General features: G+C 40.4%; 1 protein-coding gene across 1 annotated transcript; it reads right to left on the bottom strand.

Moving 5' to 3' along the window:
* Window positions 1–451: 451 nt before the first annotated feature.
* Window positions 452–14,774, bottom strand: trpc2a (transient receptor potential cation channel subfamily C member 2a). Its single transcript, XM_046313754.1, has 16 exons — window positions 14,760–14,774; window positions 13,809–14,501; window positions 13,306–13,506; window positions 13,013–13,177; window positions 12,567–12,741; window positions 11,753–11,953; window positions 11,421–11,583; window positions 11,186–11,278; window positions 10,906–11,098; window positions 10,648–10,775; window positions 10,498–10,558; window positions 10,270–10,402; window positions 9,830–10,133; window positions 5,437–5,587; window positions 717–798; window positions 452–456 (listed from the first exon to the last, which is right to left on the bottom strand). The coding sequence occupies exons 1-16, from the start codon at window positions 14,772–14,774 to the stop codon at window positions 452–454; spliced, it is 2,763 nt and encodes a 920-aa protein (XP_046169710.1).
* Between the last annotated feature and the right edge of the window lie 4,461 nt (window positions 14,775–19,235).

The following is a 19,235-nucleotide window of genomic DNA, read 5'->3' as shown; positions in this document are numbered from 1 at the left end:
ACAAACTGACACTCCCAATTTATTACTCAAAAGTTCAGGTTACATAATGCTCTTCCATCCTCACTTCTCAAACATTTTATTGCCTATTTCTTTATCAAAATATATATTTTGGTAGGTGTAGATCAGCATTACAATTGCAGATAGATTGTGGTTTCCATGAATGTTATTGTCTGCATCATTTCCAATCCCCCATATATTTATTTTTGTAAATATGTATATATTTATATACACAATACCAGTCAAAAGTTTGGACACATCTACTCATTCAAGGGGTTGTCTTTATTTTTTTTACTATTTCTATACTGTAGACTAATAGTGAAGAAATCAAAACTATGAAAGACATCATGTAGTATCCAAAAAAGTAACAATCAAAATATATTTTAGATTTGAATTCTTCAAAGTAGCCACCCTTTTGCCTTGGTTACTGCTTTACACACTCTTGGTATTCGGTTCATACTGCAGAACACAGGTAAGAATGAACCTAAAAAGAAAGAGCACGAAAGCATTTTGAATATGTAAAGGGGAAGGGGGATACCTAGTCAGTTGTACAACTGAATGCCTCCAACTGAAATGTGGCTTCTGCATTTAATCCAACTCCTCTGAATCAGAGATGTGTGTGTGGGGGGGCGGGCTGCCTTAATCGATATCCACGTCTTCGGCGCCCGGGGAACAGTGGGTTAACTGCCTTGATCAGGGGCAGAACGACAGATTTTTACCTTGTCGGCTCTGGGATTCCATCCAGCAAGAACTGGTATCTTCCAGGTTCTGAGATCCGATACACCTGTGTGACACGGACGGCTGTGGTCAATGGAGGTCCGTTTATGAGAGGAATTGTAGGATATTATGGACCGTTGGTGTAGTATCGTAACATAATACCTGACTTCAGGATGGTAAGAATCACAGTCGGACACATTCAAATCCATATTTAATTAAACAAAACATGTTATACCTGTATTCACTCGTCTCCCACAGTCTGAAGTCGTTGTTCCAGACCATATTGGAGTCTGAAATTGACTGGATGGCTACAGTCCTGTCAGGAGTTTCAGTTGGAGCTTTCATGTCAAGTTGACTGGAAAATTTATTGAGAGCCAGACAGAAACAAGAGTCTGGTAATGATGTGTAACATCCACTAGATGGCATGATGGTGTATAAAATATTTAGTGGCTCACAAAGTTAGTCACTCCATCCAAACTGACACGATCTCTGTTTTCCAGAGAAATGTATGGATGCTTATCATGAGCAGACATTAAATATAATCTAGCTGTGACACCACACTGTGAACCCTGGGAGACAACCAGTGCCCCTTAAAGGCATTGTGCAGTATGACTGCCAAAGCTACTGGCCTCCAAGCATGGTAAGTAAGAGCTGGTTATAATGATAAATTCAACTATTTTTACCTCTGAAAGTGTCACACCAGCTAACACCATTAACACCATTTAATGAGGATGTTGAAATCTCTAATGTTATTGTTTATACTGTATACCCAGGGGGCAGAAAGGTTGATCTGGCATCAGTGGGAAGAGCTCTACTCCTTGTCTCTTGTTTTAACTGTGTTAAGAGAGCACTGGATCCACTCGATTAACAGGATAATGGCCCTTCTGCTGCAAGCTGGCTGTCTGGGGAACAACCGAGCTCTACACCTCTCATCAGTGGTGCAGAAGTGGAGAGGCAGGCCAATAAGGTGGGTGAATGAGTTTGGCTATTCAGGTGTCAGTCTTGATGACTAGAGCCAGGAGTTTATTTATACTTTATCCCTACTACTCTGACATCACCAAGCGGACATTCTCTGACCAGCACAACCCCTCACCTCAGCAGGTAGGCCTTCGTGCTTGAATCGAGATCATCTCGGCAGTGTGTATTACACAATCCTAAAACAGGTCATTTAATGAAAACTACTCCTCCTCTGCTCTGTCTGTATTGTAGATGTTTGTAGAATCTATTTACTTGAACGAGGAAGTGCTGATGTTCCAAATCAAAGGAAACCATGATATCTTCCACTGGCTGAAACTCCAGGCCCACAATGGAGCCGCAGATGCAGAGGTTCTATTCATCTGTCTGATGGTCTCCAGTATTAAACATCATCTGACAAAATCTTTGTGATAATGGTTGAACTGCTCTTCTATAGCAAGCTGTGGCCCGTATGCTGTTCTGGGGCCAGCAGGGCGTGTCTCCAGACATCCAGACTGCTGTGAGACACTACGAGAGCGGAGTTGTCTGTCTGCGGGGACCCAGTGTCCATGTAAAACTAGGCCATAATCCTCATGCAGGTCCGAGGTGAAACACTCAGTTTGATGACGCAGTCATTCTAAGTTCAATGATAGTAATGTCTTTTGACAAGACCATCATTACATTTAAGGGCCAAGGAGTCAAGAAAGACATTCCAAGGGCAGTCACTTTCCTGAAGAAGCAGTAGAGCAGGTTGGTCCAAATTATGTTCTGAACGTTATCATTATGCATGGGCTGTAGGACTACAATGACACCTTCACAATTGCTCATCATACCATTCTATCCCACAGGGTTTCACGCCAGCGATCAACGCCCTTGGCTGGTGCTATGAGCAGTTTGAGAAGGACTACTATTTTTGCAAATTTATTTTAAATAAATGAACTACCACATTTACATAAGTATTCAGGCCCTTTACTCAGTACTTTGCTGAATCACCTTTGCCAGCGATTACAGCCGCCAGTCTTCTTGGGTATGATGCTACAAGTTTGGCACATCTGTATTTGGGGAGTTTCTCACATTCTTCTCTGTAGATCCTCTCAAGCTCTGTCAGGTTGGATGGGGAGCGTTGCTGACCAGCTAATTTCAAGTCTCTCCAGAGATGTTCGATCGGGTTCAAGTCCGGCTTCTGCCAGGCCACTCAAGGACATTCAGAGACTTATCCCGAAGCCACTCCTGCGTTGTCTTGGCTGTGTGCTTAGGGTCATTGTCCTTTTGGATGGTGAACCTTCACCCCAGTCTGAGGTCCTGAGCGCTCTGGAGCAGGTTTTCATCAAGGATCTCTCTGTACTTTGCTCCGTTCATATTTCTATAGACAGGTATCTGCCTTTCCAAATCATGTCTAATCAATTGAATTTACCACAGGTGGGCTCCAATCAAGTTGTCCAATCAATTTCTAGTCTCATAGCAAAAGGTCTGAAAACACATGTAAATTGGATATTTTTGTACATAAAACAAATGTAAAAAGCTAAATCAATGTTTTCGCTTTGTCACTATGGGGTGTTGTGTGTAGATTGATGAGGGGAAAAGTCATTTAATCAATTTTAGAATAAGGCTGTAACATAACAAAATGTGGAAAAAGTCAAGGAGTCTGAATACAAACGTTGGATTGGTGAAACTTGTTTCCACAGTGATTATATGCAGTATCAATGCATAACTACAACTAAATCAACGAGTGACACACATGGAGTTATAAACAGTCTGCATTGACTCTGTCATTGGATGCATTGTATCTCCATCCATCCCTCCAGCACTGATCAGGATGGGTGACCTGCTGTATGAAGGACATGAGCAGGGACAGAGAGGGGTGGCAGCACTAAGGAGTGTGATGCCATTACCATCTCATTAAAGGAATGCCGTCACATTCATCCTTGTGTGTGTGTGTGTGTGTGTGTGTGTGTGTGTGTGTGTGTGTGTGTGTGTGTGTGTGTGTGTGTGTGTGTGTGTGTGTGTGTGTGTGTGTGTGTGTGTGTGTGTGTGTGTGTGTGTGTGTGTGTGTGTGTGTGTGTGTGTGTGTCTGCATGCTTTTTCTCACAGGGCTGGTACAGTCTTGGTGTGCTTGTTCAAGAGGCAGAGGGGTTACCGTTGTCTGAACTGGGTCTGACACAGCATTACATGGCAGATAACACTGAGCTGGCGACTACACTTTACTGCAGGTATGTACTTTGCCACTGTACACCATTCACAACGACTGCCTTGCATCCAACCTGAGAGTATGATGGTACTATATTACTGTCAACTGGCTAGGCTTTTCTTACTGTACAATTCCTATAGTTTTCCATCTGTGCAGAGACTCCAACGGCACAGCTGAGTCCTACTTGCCCTGCAGATGTGCGATATTCAGTGCATATTATATTCATCTGCAGTCTTTCCAAAAGACCAAGTTATGTATGATGTCGGAATATTAAACTTGTAGTATTCAACATAGATGTACAGTATGATATGAAAATTGATATTGGGCTGTCTTCTCTCCCTCGGGTCTCTGGTACTGTGGTAGTTGCAGTTCAACCAATCCTCTTCATCATCCCCTGTGTTCTCAGGGAGCGTGTCATCATGTCTTATCATCACTAGGACCAGGAAGTCCATCAGCCTATCATGTCTTATCATCACTAGGACCAGAAGTCCATCAGCCTATCATGTCTTATCATCACTAGGACCAGGAAGTCCATCAGCCTATCATGTCTTATCATCACTAGGACCAGGAAGTCCATCAGCCTATCATGTCTTTTCATCACTAGGACCAGGAAGTCCATCAGCCTATCATGTCTTATCATCACTAGGACCAGGAAGTCCATCAGCCTATCATGTCTTATCATCACTAGGACCAGGAAGTCTATCAGCCTATCATATCTTATCATCACTAGGATCAGGAAGTCCATCAGCCTATCATATCTTATCATCACTAGGATCAGGAAATCCATGTGTCCCTGATCACCCTGATCTGTTTCACCTGTCTTTTGCTTGTCTCCACCCCCCACCAAGTGTCTCCCATTTGTTCCCATTATCCCCTGTGTATTTATACCAGTAGTTTCTGTTTGTCTGTTGCCAGTTTGTCAAGCCTACCAGCATGTTTTCCTGTACTTGTTTTTCTAGTCTGTTTTCTAGTCCTCCCGGTTCCGACCTTTTCTGCCTTCCTTGACCTCGAGCCTTTCTACTGTCCTGTACCCATCTGACTCTGTCCTGGTTTACGAACTTCTGCCTGTCCTCGACCTTCCTCTTGCCTGCCCTCGACCTGCCTCTTGCCTGCCCTTTGTCTATTAATGAATATCAGAGACTTGAACCATCTGCCTCCTGTGTCTGCATTTGGGTCTCGTCCTGTGTCTTTATACCATCAACCTATCATGTCTTATCATCCCTAGGACCAGGAAGCCCATCAGCCTATCAAAACTATGAGGAAGATGACTGTATCAGGAAAAACTCCCAGGAAGCAATTTTTTTCACAAATTGTATTCTCATTTTACAGATTTTGTTTTTATAGCTAAAGATAAATTGTCTTTTGTGTTTTTATCTTTGTTTTATCTGGAATGAAGATAGTACAATGTCCAAAATGTAATGTATAAATTCATTCCTATGTACTGTATGATCATGGTTTACAGAACTTTCTTTTGATTGAGGTGTATCAATAAAGCAAACTGATTTGACAAATCATTGTTTTTTAATGACTCGGGCTCCAGTGTAGAACAGATCATTCAGGGGGTGGGGAGTGACTAATACCGTGGTGTCCCTGAACATAGTCATTTCCCAGGCCCATAGAGGACCGTGCTCTTGGCCTCTGGGCTCCAGGGCTCCTGGTAATGAATGACTGGTCACGCCCCAGGGGTTCACCAGGCCTGGCACAAACAGCAGGTGAACAGCAAGCTGACACCTGTACACAGACACACTGGAGCCTGGAAAGCACACAGTTACCCTTCTAATTGAAACAACATGAAATGACTGAGTCATGAGCTGGATGGGTAACATTGTAGTCTGTTTTACTGTGTGGTAACGTCACAGTCCGATCTCCCCATACACTCAAAAGCAGGAAGTACGTTACGCTGCCTGCATTACTCTCTGCATTACTCTGTCTATATTACTCTGTCTATATTATTCTTTCTGCATTACTCTGTCTATATGATTCTTTCTGCATTACTCTGTCTATATTACTCTGTCTATATTATTCTTTCTGCATTACTCTGTCTATATGATTCTTCCTGCATTACTCTGTCTATATTACTCTGTCTATATGATTCTTTCTGCATTACTCTGTCTATATTACTCTGTCTATATTACTCTGTCTATATTACTCTGTCTATATTATTCTTTCTGCATGACTTTGTCTGCATTTCATTCTGCATTACTCTGTCTATATGATTCTTTCTGCATTACTCTGTCTATATTACTCTGTCTATATTACTCTGTCTATATTACTCTGTCTATATTACTCTGTCTATATTACTCTGTCTATATTACTCTGTCTATATGATTCTTTCTGCATTACTCTGTCTATATTACTCTGTCTATATTATTCTTTCTGCATTACTCTGTCTATATGATTCTTCCTGCATTACTCTGTCTATATTACTCTGTCTATATTACTCTGTCTATATTAACTCTGTCTATATTACTCTGTCTATATTACTCTGTCTATATGATTCTTTCTGCATTACTCTGTCTATATTACTCTGTCTATATTATTCTTTCTGCATTACTCTGTCTATATGATTCTTCCTGCATTACTCTGTCTATATTACTCTGTCTATATTACTCTGTCTATATTATTCTTTCTGCATTACTCTGTCTATATGATTCTTCCTGCATTACTCTGTCTATATTACTCTGTCTATATTACTCTGTCTATATTATTCTTTCTGCATTACTCTGTCTATATTATTCTTTCTGCATTACTCTGTCTATATGATTCTTCCTGCATTACTCTGTCTATATTACTCTGTCTATATGATTCTTTCTGCATTACTCTGTCTATATTACTCTGTCTATATCTATATTACTCTGTCTATTATTCTTTTATTCTATGACTTTGTCTGCATTTTTCTGCATTACTCTGTCTATATTACTCTGTCTATATGATTCTTTCTGCATTACTCTGTCTATATGATTCTTTCATTGTCATTACTCTGTCTATATACTCTGTCTATATTATTCTTTCTGCATTACTCTGTCTATTCTTCCTGCATTACTCTGTCTATATTACTCTGTCTATATTACTCTGTCTATATTACTCTGTCTATATGATTCTTTCTGCATTACTCTGTCTATATTACTCTGTCTATATTATTCTTTCTGCATTACTCTGTCTATATGATTCTTCCTGCATTACTCTGTCTATATTACTCTGTCTATATTACTCTGTCTATATTACTCTGTCTATATTACTCTGTCTATATTACTCTGTCTATATGATTCTTTCTGCATTACTCTGTCTATATTACTCTGTCTATATTATTCTTTCTGCATTACTCTGTCTATATGATTCTTCCTGCATTACTCTGTCTATATTACTCTGTCTATATTACTCTGTCTATATTATTCTTTCTGCATTACTCTGTCTATATGATTCTTCCTGCATTACTCTGTCTATATTACTCTGTCTATATTACTCTGTCTATATTATTCTTTCTGCATTACTCTGTCTATATGATTCTTCCTGCATTACTCTGTCTATATTACTCTGTCTATATTACTCTGTCTATATTATTCTTCCTGCATTACTCTGTCTATATTACTCTGTCTATATTACTCTGTCTATATTATTCTTTCTGCATTACTCTGTCTATATGATTCTTCCTGCATTACTCTGTCTATATTACTCTGTCTATATTACTCTGTCTATATTATTCTTTCTGCATTACTCTGTCTATATGATTCTTCCTGCATTACTCTGTCTATATTACTCTGTCTATATTACTCTGTCTATATTATTCTTTCTGCATTACTCTGTCTATATTATTCTTCCTGCATTACTCTGTCTATATTACTCTGTCTATATGATTCTTTCTGCATTACTCTGTCTATATGATTCTTTCTGCATTACTCTGTCTATATGATTCTTCCTGCATTACTCTGTCTATATTACTCTGTCTATATTATGATTCTTTCTGCATTACTCTGTCTATATGATTCTTCCTGCATTACTCTGTCTATATTACTCTGTCTATATGATTCTTTCTGCATTACTCTGTCTATATGATTCTTCCTGCATTACTCTGTCTATATTACTCTGTCTATATGATTCTTTCTGCATTACTCTGTCTATATGATTCTTCCTGCATTACTCTGTCTATATTACTCTGTCTATATGATTCTTTCTGCATTACTCTGTCTATATTACTCTGTCTATATTATTCTTTCTGCATTACTCTGTCTATATGATTCTTCCTGCATTACTCTGTCTATATTACTCTGTCTATATGATTCTTTCTGCATTACTCTGTCTATATTACTCTGTCTATATTATTCTTTCTGCATTACTCTGTCTATATGATTCTTCCTGCATTACTCTGTCTATATTACTCTGTCTATATGATTCTTTCTGCATTACTCTGTCTATATTACTCTGTCTATATTACTCTGTCTATATTACTCTGTCTATATTACTCTGTCTATATTACTCTGTCTATATTACTCTGTCTATATTACTCGTTCTGCATTACTTTGTCTGCATTTCTTTCTGCATTACTCTGTCTATATTACTCTGTCTATATTATTCTTTCTGCATTACTTTGTCTGCATTTCTTTCTGCATTACTCTGTCTATATTATTCTTTCTGCATTATTTTGTCTGCATTTCTTTCTGCATTACTCTGTCTATATTACTCTGTCTATATTATTCTTTCTGCATTACTTTGTCTGCATTTCTTTCTGCATTACTCTGTCTATATTACTCTTTCTATATTATTCTTTCTGCATTACTCTGTCTATATGATTCTGTCTGCATTACTTTGTCTGCATTTCTTTCTGCATTACTCTGTCTATATTACTCTGTCTATATTATTCTTTCTGCATTACTCTGTCTATATTACTCTGTCTATATTTTCTGTCTGCATTACTCTCTGCATTACTCTGTCTACATGACTCTGTACCACATGTTTTCGGTAACACTTTTCTTGACACCCAGTGTCATAACATGTCATAACAGCTGACATAACCTGTTATAATATGGTCATAACACTGTCAGTGCTCATATATTTAGACCTGTTGTGACATAAATTGCGTTGTTAGATTTCAGAAGCAGGACAAAACCACCTCTTTTTGAATGATGACTGATATAAGGGCCCATCTTGCTTATATTGTTATGATGGTCATAATGCTTCATAACAGTGTCATAAAGTGTGTTTTCTTAGTCCAAGTAAAGTGACACAGTGTGGTCATAATGCTTCATAACAGTGTGATGGTGTATGTTCTACAAATTAGTTAAAAAATAATGAAAAAAGACAACGTAAAGAATTTGTTCCAACAACAAAGGATTTAAGAAACAAACCTTCAAACTAAAGGAAACTGAATACAGATTGGTTTTGACACTGTAGGTCTTGTAACCAGCCATAAAATAATGCAATATATCTTACAACAGGTGAAAATATAGGGGTCATGACAGTGTTGTGACCATATTATTACAAGTTGGTACAGGTCATGACAGGTTATGACAAGTAATGTCAGCTGTTATGGCATATTATGACATAGCGTGTTATGATACTGGGTGTCAAATAAAGTGTTACCATGTTTTTTCATACAAGAGTTCTCTATATAGACTTGTTATGGTACAGTAAACGTAATTACTACATTTTAAACTGATCATCAGGTTATCCATGCAATTATTTGGTTATTTTTTTCTACTCATAAACATGCTTTTGCTAATTGCTACATTGTTATGACACGCATAATCAGACAAAATATGTAGGAGTGGTAGGATTCTCACATAATGGTAGGCAACTTACATAATAAGCAAGCATAGCTGTTGTGAATATTTACAGAAAGCTATCAGGCAGGGATTACATCACTACATGATGCTAGTGTTTTCTTCCACTGTCCCTGTGTGCAGGTACTCTCTGTTTCTCTCTCCAGGAACTCCTGCCCACTATGGGACTCAGGGCTGATGTCTGGGGAGCTCTCACTGTTGTTTGTGGGGGTGTTTTTCTCTGTAAACACCTCCTGGGATCATTTCTGTTTTCCCCTCCTCTTTCTTCCCCTCGTCCACCACCCCTACGAGGTGCAGATTGACTCGTAACAGGTCTGGGCTATTCCCCATTGCCTCATTTTTATCAAAGTTCTTAAAGTTGTTCTTTGCTCCTTTTATGTACTTGCCCAGGAAGTTGCCTCCATCACCCTTTCTGTTCGGCAGGTTCTGATAGAACTTCTTCATATCAGAGTGAAGTCTCCCCACCCCCTTGTTCAGCTCTGTGATCCGGTTCCCCACATCTGTTTAAAAACAAACACTCCATGAGAGATAGAAACACAAAGAACAATATGTAGCAGTCACTGTTCTCGACTTTAGGTCAAGGTACCTGTATAGGGCTAACACATGCTTTACTGTGGGCACATTTAGTCCCTCTACCTTTACGTGCCGCCTCTCCAAACTCCCTGCGGGCTGCTTCTATGTAGCGCTGTACCAGCGCCTTGACCACCTGCAGGCGATATGACACTCGGTCCATCCCTGCCACTCCACTGTTGTTCATTGTACTGTTGGACTGGAAGTGTAAAGGAAAAAACGTATGAGTCTGAAGTGATTATGCTTCTGTGTAGTAAGTTTGGTAATAAAAATGTATATATATCTATAACCCACCATAGAGGCAATAGGAGGATAGTCTGGAATCTTCTTTCGGTTGCAGCAACAGAAAAAGCACCTATTACAAAGAAAAAAAACACTTGCCGAACGGTTTGATGACAAATTCCACTGTTTAAAGCTTGTTACAGAGACCGGTGGCCAGCCTACCTCAGTAAGTAGAACAAGGCCTTTGGAGAGGGGACGAGGTTGAAGGGTACAGGTATAGTGGAGCCCTCTCTGAAGTAACTCAAGTAGAGCTTTGAACGAGCAAACTTCCATTCAACATCAGCATCATCCTGACAGGGACCAAAAGGAGGGCAGTCAAAGAGGACATTGTTAAAATGTGTTTTTAATAAGTTTCCCTCACATGTATCATGTTAACATGTTTGATATATTGATTTGCGATGCAAGATTATTATTTTATACCTCTATCTTCTGGAATGAATTAGTGATCATGGCGATAAGCATATTGAGCAGGATAATGACAATGACGAGAGTGAAGACCCCATACAGGACCCTGCCTACAAACTGAGCCAGGACAAAATCTGGCATGTCCACATAGCCTTGATTAGATGCACCAAACATGGTCCAGAAGAGAAAGCTGAAGGTTTCATTGAAGCTGAAACCGAAGGAAAAGTGCAATAGGAATTAATGCATAGAGCTCTGTAGGTTTGGAAGATTTTGGTAAAGATTAGAACTGTCATACCGTCCAAGATGTGGAGAAGTTGCGTAGGGCACGTAGATATTATTCAGTCCACAGAGAAAAGCTGTTCCAATGATCATCAAGACAAACATGAACCTAAAGGAGAAGAGGGAAGAAGTGTTGTATTTGTGTTGTAGTTATTTGAACTGTACAACATTAAGTTCATTTATATATTTGCGCATTACTTTCTGGAGTGTCATTTCGAAATACAAAGTGTCCTGACGTGTCCTTGTCTTACCTCATCATGTCATCTATCATTATACCAATGGAGATCTGTAGAGTACCCAGAGACTCATGGGCAGGCAGGATGTAGGCCAGTCGGGTGAAGCTGAGCATGCTGGTCACAGCGAACAGAATCTCTGAGATCAGCTGAGGGTCCTCCTGCCACCATTCATCCCGCACTGCAATAAGACAGGAAATAGCCATACATGAAGATTCATAAAGATCAGTACGATTAAACCCAATAGTGTACTTTAGGTGATAATATGCAGTCACAGGATATAGAGTTGTATGATACGTAATTAAATATAATATACAATACAATACGTCTTGTTGGTATGTACAGCTCACCTGTTTGGGTGAAGTAGGCACACTTCTCAACCAAGTTTTGGTCTTGGCAAACAAAATGACCAATTGCCATGATGAGGACTCTAAGACCGAAGGAGGCCAAGTACATGCTGAGTACTATCATGTCCAGAATGTTGGACCAGTCCACGATGTAACCCCTCAGACCCTCCGCCCACACATTCTTACACTCACTCCAGAAGAAACCTAGAGGGGAAGGATCATGTCGTTCCCATATTTTCATATTATGCTAATAGCATTTATAGTTCAACTTTCATCTCTAACATGCTACATATACTGAGTATACCAAACGTTAGGGACACCTTCCTAATATTGAGTTTCCCTCAGAACATCCTCAATTTGTCGGGGCTTGGACTTTACAATGTGTCGAAAGCGTTCCACAGGGATGATGGCCCATGTTGACATCGATGCTTCCCACAGAGTGTGAAAAACCCAGCAGCATTGCAGTTCTTGACAAAAACCGGTGCACCTGGCCTCTACTACCATACCCTGTTCTAAGGCACTTAGATTTTTAGTCTTGCCCATTCACCCTCTGAATGGCACACATACGCAATCCATGTCTCAATTGTCTCAAGGCTTTAAAAATCCTTCTTTAACCTGTCTCCTTCCCTTCATCTACACTGATTGAAGTGGACCTGGATTCACCTGGTCAGTCTATTTCATAGAAATAGCAGGTGTTCTTAATGTTTGTACACTCAGTGTATAAAGGAGCCTATATTTACAAAGAGTTTGTAAAGAGTCTGTGGTATGAGAGATTGATGAATCGATAGTAAAGAATTACAACATAACATAGACCTACCGACCACCCAGATCATATGGAGGGAGTTGTAGAGGATGTTTTGCTGCCGGGATGCGAACTCATCGCGGTACAGCTCCATGAAAATAGACTCAGCTAGAAGGGCGATGATGAACCACAGGTAGGAGGCAGAGTGCAGCAGGAATTTGATCACAGGTATCTTCAAAGTATTTCCAATCTGAAATAGAAACACAAATCCTTACAACACATCTGAAAAATGTATTTTACGCTAGGGCTGGATTCAATCAATATCGGGGGAAGTATCGTGGAAGATCCGCGTTAAAACGTCAAGACAATTTCCGATTGTGCCGACATATGCAGTGTTAACCGTGAATGCAGTCTCCGCAAACACAGCAACATTGTCTTTAAATTTAAATTGAGCTATAAACTCGGAACTTCCGCAAAACTTCTGTCATATGGATTGAATCCAGACCCTACTCTTAGCTCACCTTGGACTTGGGAGCGACCCAGTAGGTCATACAGAGGAGAGGCATGGTGAAGAAGATCCCAAGAGACACCGTGAGCTTCCAGACCGTCTTGCTGCCCCGCCACCCTGGGATGTTTCCACACCAAATGGACGACAGCACTTGCTGGCAGATGGGATGACTCACAAACTAGAAGAGGAGAAAAAACTGTGAAAGTAACACATGCTCACATGTTATAAACGTTTCTATTTTTATTCGCTTGAAGATAATTTAGTTTGAGTACAATACAGGTGGTATGGGGTAGGTAAAGTAGTTACCAGTTTTTGATTGTAATTGACTGCAAGGCGTAGGCGTGACAGGGTTGGAATCCCCTCCTCAAAGGTCTGCTCGTCCAGTTCATCTTCATTATCGTCATCACAGATGTTCAGGACCGTTGTGACCTCACTCTGGTTGCGACACATGGCCAGCATCTCCACTGCGAACTCCTGACACAGCTCTTCCAGGCTCAGGTACTGGGGCTGAGGAACACAAACAGAGACATACAGAGACTGAAACAACTAGATACACCAGCAGACCTTCAGATATGTGAGCCTTCGTTCTTCCTTTCCTTGACTTCATGTGAGCTAACATTCATATTTGATTTACTTTACCTTGATGTTAAAATGTTACCAACAAATTGGCTCATTCATCCCCCCTCCTCCCACCTGTAACTATTCCCCAGGGTGTTGAGAATGAGAATGTGTTCTCAGTCAACTTACCTGGTAAAATACGGGTAAAAAACTGTAAATAATATTGTACTACAACATCAATTAACTCATACCTTAAATTCAGGTTCTTTCTTGGAGAGCATGCGTAGCTCCCGACTGAGTCTGAAGGCACTGAGCATGGCATCCTCTGTGGTGATGGAGAGGTATGCCCGGCTGGCCATACCCCGGTAGGTGTTGATACGAGACAGAGAGAACTTCAGCAGGTCATACTGACGGCCGTTCCTGCACTCCAGACAGGTACAGGAGATAGAGTGAGGCAGAGGGATGGCATGACCCTTCTTAGTCAACATGGTGACAATGTCATACAGGTCCTTCTGACAGGCCAGGGTCAGCGGGGTCACTCCGGGGGCAAACTGGGAGTCATCAATGGAGTGGTCAAATATGGCCATGGAGAATGAGCGCACATCCATCTTGTTGCCCTTTTCCTGGTCCAGGCGGTCCAGGAGCCTCTTGACCACCCGGGGCTGGTTGGTGTCCACCGCCACCAGCAGCGCCTCGTAGATCTGCCTAAAGTCAAACTTGACGCCCAGCATCAGAGCGGAGAAAGTGTCCTCATTGCCCATGCGGATGGACAGGTTCAGGGCTTCTCTCCACAGACGGTCCTCAGATTCATCTAGCTGGCGGATGATGCCATCCCCTGTGGACAGCAGGCTGCCCACCAGAATTGCGTTGTCTTCCTGAATGGCTGCTATCAGCTCCGGGGGGAAATTAAGCTTTTTGTTCACAATCGCCTGCCATTGGTCTGGCTGAGAGAGGATTTAACATGACATGTTGTAATGTACAGTAATTGAATACAATTATCCAGAATATTGTGTTATGAACCACAATTTTACTCAGTAATACTTTCGGCATTTATATTATATAGTAACTACAATAGTTGTTGTTTTTATCTCATAGTAGGCTGTATATATCAGAGTAATCAGTTATTCAAACATTCAATGTGTTAACCCAAAGGTTTGTTTACATAAAATGGTACAGCACTATTAGAGCATAGGAAGTCTTACCGTAATATTGTCCATGTTGGTTAGCAGGGAAAACAAATGAAATTCTCCTTGTCGAGATCCTTCATCTGTAATGCATAATGTAAGTCCATATAAGACTGGTCGCTAAGTCGTACTTGAGGAGAACAGATTGAGACCTAATGTTCCAGACAGTCAGAGCAGAGACCTGTTGCCTCTGTGTTGCCTGCTTCTTCTTTTACCTCTGTTACTGTGTAGATCAGTACTGGGGATTCCCACCAGAGCACGTTAATGCAACAGAACAACCAGTAACAGGCGCCTCCCAAGAGGAGTACACCAATTATCACAGAGCATCTCATCGAGGTTTTAGGATTTGTACAGTGTCTCATTTCTCTTCAATGTTTCTATATCATTTTAATTCTGATCTCAGACCTGGAAATGGGTATCTGTAGTGTATCAACAATGTAGACACTTTAAGATCCCACAAAGGGCCTATGGCCTTGTTGCTTAAAACCTAATGTAGGTTATCGACTGATGTTCACATGCATTTTACAACTATGGTCCATCAACAAAGTGACCGTCTCCAACAATAGGCTATGTGCAGAGTATACCTCGATATAAAATCATTTAAAGTAAAAAGTATAAAGATATAAAAATGAACATTTCTGATAGACAATGAAATCAGCAGGAACCAATTAATGAGAGGCGCGAAACCTGTGCATTAAAGCCATGCACTTGACCGGCGCGCTCACACAGATATGGCAGAGGAAACTCACAGATATGGCAGAGGAAACTCACAGATATGGTGAGTGGAGACAGGTTTGCGTTTTCCCAAAAGAAATACAAACATTACTATATAACTGGGAACCAAACTGGCGTTTGTTTGTTTATATGACTAATAATGTACAAATCATGTTTGACGTGACTATTGGTAGAAGAGTTAAATCAGATAGCAATGTTCGTAACAAACAACTAGGCTAGACCGTTTGTGATAATCCCTTTTTATGGAGGGAAATGTCTGACACAGAGGCGTCATACAGCCATTATTTTAGAGGGGGCACAAAGTATGTGAGGAGAGAGTGGGGGTGTTGTGGAGGAGGGTTCTGGAATTCAGAGAATTTTGTATTTTTAATTATGTTTTCGTTCTGTGTAAATTGAACGTCCCACCCACCCCTCTCTCCCTTTGCCCTCAGAACAGCCTCAATTCGTCGGGGCATCGACACTACAAGGTAAACGGGAAACTGTTGAGTGTGAAAAACCCAGCAACATTGCAGTCCTTTGACACAAACTGCCTGGCACCTGCTACCATACCTCTTTCAAAGGCACTTACATTTCTTTGTGTTGCCCATTGACCCTCTGAATGGCACACATTCACAATCCATGTCTCAAGGCTTAAACATCCTTCTTTAACTTGTCTCCTCCCCTTCATCTCAACTGATGGAAGTGGATTTAACAAGTAACATCAATAAGGGATCATAGCTTTCAGCTGGATTCACCTGGTCAGTCTGTCATGGAAAGAGCAGGTGTTTTTAATGTTGTGTATACTTATTGTATACTACTCACACACTTTGTATTGCATATTTGAAATATTTACCTGAATTCCTTACCACCCCACTAAATGTGCCACTACCAAAACATAGTGGGAACGTAGCAATAAAAAGAGAACCATGCATCATTTTGATGAACCTTCTATTCCAGATACATTTTAGAAATTATATTTGCATTTATCTCCGCTGGTCTTCTCTAGAATGGTCAATGTTTGTCAAGCCCTGACCTTAGAGATCCTTATTATGCTCTATATTTGGTTAGGTCAGGGTGTGACTCGGGTGGGAAAATCTATGTTTTCTATTTCTTTGTGTTTTTGGTTGAGTATGGTTCCCAATCAGAGGCAGCTGTCTATCGTTATCTCTGATTGGGGATCATATATAAGTTGTCATTTTCCTTTTGGGTTTTGTGGGAACTTGTTTTCTGTATAGTTTATTTTGCCTTACAGAACTGTGCACCTTAGTTTTTGTCATTGTTATTTTGCTTTTGGTGTCATCAATAAAAATTAAAGGTACGCCTACCACGCTGCACCTTGGTCCGGTCATTCCCTAAACGAGGAGCGTAACAATGTTGGTCAGAATCTGCCACAATAACGGACCGCAATACAATCCCTCACAAACAAACATGGGGGAACAGAGGGTTAAATAATGAACAAGTAATTGTAACCAGGTGTGTAAGACAAGGACAAAACAAATGGAAAATAAAAAGTGGATCGGCGATGGCTAGAAGGCCAGTGATGTCGACCGCGGAACGCCACCCGAACAAGGAGAGGGACTGACTTCGGCGGAAGTCGTGACATAGACATTGCCATTGAGGGCTTCCACCATTTAAAAGTTGTCAACTGGGTGTGAATTCCTCTGAGTTGGGAGTGATCAGCCAATGAACAGAGAATTGTATTTTGTTAAAAACTATGGGTAGCCTAGTGGTTAGAGCGTTGGACTAATAACCGGAAGTTTGCAAGTTCAAACCCCCAAGCTGACAAGGTACAAATCTGTTGTTCTGCCCCTGAACAGACAGTTAACCCACTGTTCCTAGGCCGTCATTGAAAATAAGAATTTGTTCTTAACTGACATGCCTAGTTAAATAAAGGTAAAAAAAGTTAAATCAAATACCTTTTTTAAATTTAAAAATAATTATTTGTTACATAAAACACAAGGAAGGGGTAACATTAAAGGATTAGAACATGAAGGACAAACACTACAGCATCAAGACACTATCAAACACTACAGCATCAAGACACTATCAAACACTACAGCATCAAGACACTATCAAACACTACAGCATCAAGACACTATCAAACACTACAGCATCAAGACACTATCAAACACTACAGCATCAAGACACTATCAAACACTACAGCATCAAGACACTATCAAACACTACAGCATCAAGACACTATCAAACACTACAGCATCAAGACACTATCAAACACTACAGCATCAAGACACTATCAAACACTACAGCATCAAGACACTATCAAACACTACAGCATCAAGACACTATCAAACACTACAGCATCAAGACACTATCAAACACTACAGCATCAAGACACTATCAAACACTACAGCATCAAGACACTATCAAACACTACAGCATCAAGACACTATCAAACACTACAGCATATATCAAACACTACAGCATCAAGACACTATCAAACACTACAGCATCAAGACACTATCAAACACTCAGCATTTCAAACACTACAGCATCAAGACACTATCAAACACTACAGCATCAAGACACTATCAAACACTACAGCATCAAGACACTATCAAACACTACAGCATCAAGACACTTCAAACACTACAGCATCAAGACACTATCAAACACTACAGCATCAAGACACTATCAAACACTACAGCATCAAGACACTATCAAACACTACAGCATCAAGACACTATCAAACACTACAGCATCAAGACACTATCAAACACTACAGCATCAAGACACTATCAAACACTACAGCATCAAGACACTATCAAACGCTACAGCATCAAGACACTATCAAACGCTACAGCATCAAGACCCTATCAAACACTACAGCATCAAGACACTATCAAACACTACAGCATCAAGACACTATCAAACACTACAGCATCAAGACACTATCAAACACTACAGCATCAAGACACTATCAAACACTACAGCATCAAGACACTATCAAACATACAGCATCAAGACACTATCAAACACTACAGCATCAAGACACTATCAAACACTACAGCATCAAGACACTATCAAACACTACAGCATCAAGACACTATCAAACACTACAGCATCAAGACACTATCAAACACTACAGCATCAAGACACTATCAAACACTACATCATCAAGACACTATCAAACATGTGTCAGTCTTTCTGCAACAGAGCCATCCTTATGTATGAGGGTGCGTGTCATAGTTTCCTTTTTCATGATCACAATCTTGTAAAGCCCAAACCCTCCAAGATCCCCCACAGTTCCCCAATAGCTGTCCCTCAACCATTCGAGACCCCTCCCACAGTCCCCACCCCCCCAGATGAAAAATATATATAAAATACAATTAATTCCATTCCCCACCCCCAAGAACCCCCCAATGCACCAACAACCAGGAGAAGGAACTAAAGAGGAAAAGGAAAAAGGAAAACAGTAAACAACAATGCAAAAAACATATAAAAAAATAATACATTTAAAACAATGGACATCAAGGACATCTGAAATCATAACAGTAGTGCCTACTTTATATGTTTGTGTGCATGTCTGGCACTATTACATGTATGTGTGTGTTCTTGTATGCGTTTATTTAAATGAGAGTGTGTGTATATGCATGTGTACAAACACCTGCACGGCATCAGCCTCAGGCAAACCGGCATTAGTTGTAAAAACACTGCCACTAAGTTTTATTATGTTTTATTTCTACTTTTTTCCCCTTTATCTTTTGACCATCCCGACCCTTAGCTTCCTCCAGCCCATCCCATCTATCTCTCTCTCACACA

Source organism: Oncorhynchus gorbuscha, linkage group LG19, assembly GCF_021184085.1.
Source record: "Oncorhynchus gorbuscha isolate QuinsamMale2020 ecotype Even-year linkage group LG19, OgorEven_v1.0, whole genome shotgun sequence".
NCBI lineage: Eukaryota > Metazoa > Chordata > Actinopteri > Salmoniformes > Salmonidae > Oncorhynchus > Oncorhynchus gorbuscha.
The sequence above is the reverse complement of the archived record's forward strand: the minus strand, read 5'-3'. Positions and strand labels throughout refer to the sequence as shown.